Source organism: Cibotium barometz, chromosome 55 (genome assembly GCF_041138505.1).
Source record: "Cibotium barometz isolate CiBa-2024 chromosome 55, ASM4113850v1, whole genome shotgun sequence".
Lineage (NCBI taxonomy): Eukaryota > Viridiplantae > Streptophyta > Polypodiopsida > Cyatheales > Cibotiaceae > Cibotium > Cibotium barometz.
The window spans coordinates 30,887,399-30,893,704 of record NC_141100.1 but is presented as its reverse complement, the minus strand read 5'-3'; the positions used below and the strand labels follow the sequence as shown (position 1 = coordinate 30,893,704).

At 44.8% G+C, this 6,306-nt stretch overlaps 1 protein-coding gene across 1 annotated transcript; it reads left to right on the top strand.

Annotated features, from left to right (window-relative positions):
• The first annotated feature begins 2,760 nt into the window (after positions 1-2,760).
• LOC147607612 (uncharacterized) lies at positions 2,761-4,207 on the top strand. The gene has a single exon (XM_086790786.1). The coding sequence runs from the start codon at positions 2,765-2,767 to the stop codon at positions 4,205-4,207; it is 1,443 nt and encodes a 480-aa protein (XP_086646912.1). The 5' UTR covers positions 2,761-2,764.
• The last annotated feature ends 2,099 nt before the right edge of the window (positions 4,208-6,306 follow it).

Genomic DNA, 6,306 nt, shown 5'->3' with positions numbered 1-6,306 from the left:
CACAGCCACCGTCATGTAGACAATCCCCCAGTCGTGACTCCACCCGCAGCAGTAGGAAGAGTGGGAGTGGAGGATGCGATGGGTGCTTTGGTGGGGGAGGTGGGGGAGGTAGTAGGGCACGCGTTGAGAGAGGAGATAGAGGGAGAAGAGTTAGAGGAGACAGTTCGGAAGAGGAGGAGATGAGAGAGGTGGAGAGAGTGATCTGCTATGATGTGACGGATAGGGGCGGGATAGTGATGGATGCGAGGGTGAGGGAGGTAATGGAGTACATGCGTGGGGTAGTATCAAACTTGTATAGAAATTGTTTTATTAAATTTAAAGATCAAAATAGCCGATTAGTTGGGGAGGTGATAGACGCTGTACATAGTCGGTACCCCAATCCCCCACATGCTACATTCTCGGATGTATGGGGAAGGACGCGAATAAGGGAGATAAGTAATAAAAGATCTCACCTTAAAAAACTCGCGTATGATAACCGGCTAAATGTAGCTGCGGGTGGCTATCCTGCCGAGAAACCTGCCACCACTGCGCATAAACGCGAGTGAAAGAAGGCAAAGAAACGAGCAGAGGGTGGCGTGAAGAGCAGGCAGCATGTGGAGGCACGACGGATCCAGATGGAGATCACCATTGGATCTTTGCATTTCGGATCTGGCGACGTCGAGTCATGGGAGGCAGAGTTCGTAAGTATCTTGCCACTTTATTTGATTGTTTACTTAATTCATTGATTCTATGATTGTTTTAATCTTACAAATTGTGTTAATTATGATACAGCGAGACGGGTTACGGGGAGGAAGCCCACAACCCACGATACTGCGTATGCTCGCCGGCATAGCAGACGTGACACGTGGGCCATCTTCAGAGCCGAGGGACGTATTACGGACGCGCAGTTTGAGATGGCCATGAGACCATACGGTCGACAGGTACTTGAAAATTCTAAACGAATGATTTTGGTTTATTGAATTACATATATATATACTTATATACTATATATTACTTGAACAGGTACAAGCTGCTGATGATCCACCCGTCGCCACTGCAGAGGGTGGACGTGAGCACTACTCATCAGACATTCTGACCGATGTGAGCTCATCTGAGCATGGAGGGAGCACCGAGTCATCATCTGGGTCTGAGTAGTACTCAGACTTATAGTATCACATTCCATATTGAGGATGTGGTTGTATATATTTTTTTGTAAACTGAAGCCATGGGCTACTTCGAGATATGGACTCCCTTGTATATATGTGTGAAATTTTGATAGTAATATTGAATCGTGAATCGATAGTATTACATTCATGTCTATCTTGAATCGTGTATTGACAATGTATGCATTCATGTCGTTCTTATCTTAATCTTTCTCGTGGATATGTTCTTCATGGATGGTCTAACGCACCAAAAAAAAAATCCAGAGAGTGTTATTGGGTGCTGGAATGCTGGAACAGCATTCAGGCACCAAATAGCACTCTCTGGATTTTTTTTTTTGCTCTCTGTTCGCGTGTATAAACGCGTTAGAACTGCTAAAAGTCGCGTGTATATACGCGGATAATCTGTAAAACACGCATGTGTAAACGCGTCAAACTTGAGAAATACGCGTGTATAAGCGTATCTAAAGTAACAAAATGCGTGTATAGACGCTTGTATCAACGCGTCTAAATGCATCTGAACTGACAGAACGCGTGTATACGCCCGTATATGAGCGCGTCTGAGCAGTCCTATACACGCGCTTTTACACGCATGTCTCTGGCCGCGATTATACACACGCTGATACACGGGCCCGCTACTTTTTTTCACAAGTCATTTTTAGCGGCTAGGAGCGCGGGTATGAGCCCGATCCCTTGTAGTGCATTTGCAACATACATTCACCGCTATCAAGCTTCAATGGAGAGCTTGCAAAATAAAAATTTTCTTTGCTTTGGGCAACTCAAATGTGATACTGTTTATGATTTTGCACCTGCAATCCGCTCAAGGATGTTTAGTTTTCCTTACCTGGTAGGCCAAGCTCTCATATCTGGTGAAAATCGATGTGCTCCAAGCTTCACAACTCCAATGGCAAGCTCCATAGCTTTTCTTCACAGCTTCTTCTCCCTCTTTTCTCACTCACTCATAAACCCTAATCGAGAGCACCAGGCTCTGATACTATGATGAAAAACAAGTAGAGGGAGAGGCAACACACACACAGGAACAAACCCTAATGTATTACTCAAACCCTAGCCATAGAGAGGGAAGCCATGTCCCCTCTCACACAATGCATAAAGCCATCATAGAAAAGCTATAACACACTACTTGTATTGTGTCTACACACTTCTAACCCTAGCTACTGTCCACACAACTATGACCAGCTGGACGCGGTCATTTATGTCTCACACATGCTACTACCTAACGCGCCAACACATAATACAACTGGCACAAGCTGTCATCGAGCTTGAATCTCAACAAAGTGTACCTTTACATTTGTGCCTAAGAGGAGATACACTTTTTAGCCACATGGCTGCAGCTCTAGAAATCATGTGTGTTGTATGTGTGAGAAATAATGTGAGTTATAGTGTACAGATGTGACTTATGTTTCACTCGTTATGGGGCCCTTTTTGGTAACATAAATTTTCAAATTGTTGTATGTGTACTTATTGGGAAGGGTGCCTGCCATGGATTGGGCCTAGACTCTACTCAACACGTCATTGCGTTGACGGCCGGGTACGGAAAGTGCAACACCGAGTGGGCACTCTCCGCTCTCACGAATCACACATTTTGCAGTTCTACAAACAGAGCTATGGCTGCCAACGCCGCCGCCGCCGCCGGGCTGGCGCCCGCCGGTGACCCCAAAAAGGATCGGGAGGCCCTGATCGACAGCTACGAGAGAGACATGGCGAAGGCAAGGTGGTTTGCCCGCGCGGTCGGGAGCTTGCACGCCCTCTCCAGGTTCCTTGCATTCTGCAACCTCACTTGGGCCACTGTGGTCCTGCTAGGAGCCTTCGTGAGCTACCTCAGACTGGTCGATTTCGCCATGGTCACCGCCTTGCTGGTCCTGGAAGCGGCACGCTTGGCATCGGCCGCCTTCTTCAGCCGGCTCGTCACAAGGACACTCACCTCTCTGAGCCAGAACCCCGAATTCCTCAAATACAAGGAAGACGACCAATACAAGCGCGCTTGGCTGGCTCGTCTCTTCTCCCAGCTCTTGCAAGTTTTCCTTGTCTCCCCCAGCATCATCTTACCCGTCATTCGCCTGCACACAGTGCACTACGCCATCCCAAACGTACACAATCTGCAGAATGCCCTCCGCATCTTCTACATTCTCATCATCATCAACGCTGCGATCTCTTGCGTTGCCGTAATCTGCTCTGCCATAGCCTTCTTCTGCCTGAACCATCCCCCCGAGCAGAGCATCCACAGGTACTACGACCAGATCTTGCAGGGAACTTTCAGCTCGGGTATCGTCCAAGCTGATGACTTTGAATTCTTAGAATTCGCCTACAAGATGCTGGGGCGAGCGTACGCCAGAAACGTGCAGCCTCAGGTGGTGGTCAAGCATCATCGGAAACTCATGGAGTACCTGTACGCCCACAGGCAAGGTCTGGATTTCTTGTTGAACTACTTGGATTCCAGCGACGCCTTCGTGCAGCAGGCGGCGGCCAACATGGTTGGCTTTTGGGTAGATCCAAGTATGGGTCTCGACTTGCCGGAAGTGAATCTGCCGGCGAATCTACTCACCAAGCTGGCGGACAAGCTGCAGGGGTTCGGGCAAGTAGGCTGGGCGGCCGCCAACAGCTTCGGCGGCTTGGCCAGGAAAGACCCGGGCTTGGTGCTCCAAACGGTGACCAGCGGCGAGAAGAGCGTCGTGGACAGATTGGCCGCAATGGTGGATCCAGCAAGCTCTCGCTCTCTCGTCTTCGTGAGAACTCTCGTAACACTCTACGAGAAGAGGAGCCTCTCAGAGCAAGAGCCTCCTGCCCTGTTCGAGCGGCCGGACATATTGGAGGCCAAACTGAAGCAACTGCTGGAGAATGGCAAGCTGGACTCCACATGCTACCCTCACATCGGGGCAATCGATCCTGGCCGAGACAAGTACTGGTTCACATCCGAGAAGATGATGCTCATTTTGCTCCGCGAGAACATAGCTGATCTCCCTCCTCTTGTCTGGCCACAGGGAAGAGGATTTGAAATTCGCGAGGACAGCCCAATCACACCGCCTAGTTGGATACCTCATCGTCCATGATCAAGAGACGTCAGCCTTCAAATTTGAAGCCTTCAGAGCCCTTTCTCGAGGTATTTTACTCCTTCACATAAGGGGATGAAAAATCCCTAGGCTCACTTTCTCATTAGTTCCAGTCACTTTTAATTTAGTAAATACATGTATGGGTTTATTGAGTTTTTTAAAAACATAATTATAATTATATTTATAAACTGTACAAAAACATATCACTTTTTACAGTGGCTACTCAAATCTTATCACAATTCACTATTAAGTTAACCACAAATTTGATCCCACCTCTCCTCCTCCCAAACAAAGATAAATGCTCCCAAGAAATGTGATACCCCAACTGCAAGACAACCACAAGTAAGTAGTGCATCCTTTAGGAGTGTATTCCTCCATGAACTCTTTCTTGGTCCAGATCTTCACATCAGGTCCCATACTAATAGGATTCTCTATCAAGGCCATAAAGGTATGAACTAGTTGCTTCTCTTTCAGATACTATCTTTGAGTCTTGGGTCCAAACTTTGGCAAGCTTTCCTTCAAATCTTTCTTTGCATAGCCCTTGCCACATGCCAATAATTGGTTAGGCTACCCTAGTATGTGCAGTCATCTCATTGGCATGAAAGTGTCTCATGCTATCCCATATTGTAGAGATTGCACTACCTCTACAAATGAATTGTCATTCATCTTTTAGCATCTCTCACTTTAATCACTAAGATTAACAGTCTTAATCATAACCTGATCTTCTTCATTCCTTTGTGCCCAAAATTTCACAAGCTTGGTATTGCTGATCCACTCAACCATTTACAAAATTCTTCTAGCCACATATTGCTCACCCCTAGGTACCCAATCCCACCAAGCAAATTAGGCGAATTTGCATCACGCAGCCCATAATCAGTGAAATTTTCCTGACTGCTTAATCACTTCATTCATCGTCTCTGCTTTTAATTAGGTCAAGGCCTCCTAGGGTTGGTTTAGGATGCTACAAGGAGTCTATAACTAAAATATCAAGCCATTCCATCCACTAGTGCAGCTGTAGCAAGCACATTCCTAGTCGAATGATTTTCTACAAAAATCATTATTTTTAGTATTTTGAGATGAGTTTTTTTACTTGGGCCTCTCCATCTCAACAAGGGAAACAACCTTATGCAAAAAGCCACATCAATTTTTTCTCACACATGCTCAATTGGATCCTTCAAATTTTGGCCCTATGAATTAGTCAATTAATAATAAATTAATAATAATTAGTAGAAATTAAGCTTATCACTCACACATTTGGGTTTTCTTAACCTTGTATAAGCATCAAATTTAATCATTTGATACTTGAAAACACTTACATGCATTCATTTCACATCATTATGTGTGTTTACACTTAGAAGTTCCCTACATTGCCAAATTGTATGCAACTAGACACTGCCAAATGGAAGCACATTAAGCTCAGTTGGTAAGACCTTTGCAAAAATGGCAACAACACAACAAATTAAATTGAGAGGGGTTCCACACCTGGACCACATAAATGAAGTATCTTCTCATGCACAAGAAGCTATCGAAATTAATTAAGGATAATGTACCCACTAATCCAGCTGATGATTGGAATCAAGGACATGAACACGCGGTGTCATTAATTGGATTGAACTTGGGCATTAACCTTATTGATAATCACATTGACTACAAAACCACGACAAAACAAGCATGAGATGAGTTAAATTTAATAATTGGTTCCAAGGCCAAGAATCAAGAAATCCATTTGAAAATAGAATTTTATGGCTTAGAGATAAAATTTCATGAGTCACTAGCACAATTCATAAGCAAAATGAAAAGCATCATGACCCAAATAGATGGAATTGATTCATCAGATAGGTGAAAAGGATGAACTTGCCATATTTCTAGAAAGCATGCCTGAGGAATATAGTACACTAGTGACCACTATAAAGAATTTTCTTGAACCAACATTTGTGGGTTATATTTTATTCCTACTTAAAGAAGAGAAGCAGCTAAAGAATGGAACACAAGAAACCAAGGAACAAGAATTCTACACTAACAAGGGCACAAAAGAATGCTACCAATGCGGATGGAAAGGAAACTTTAGAAGCAAGTGTAGACTCAAACACATGCCAAAA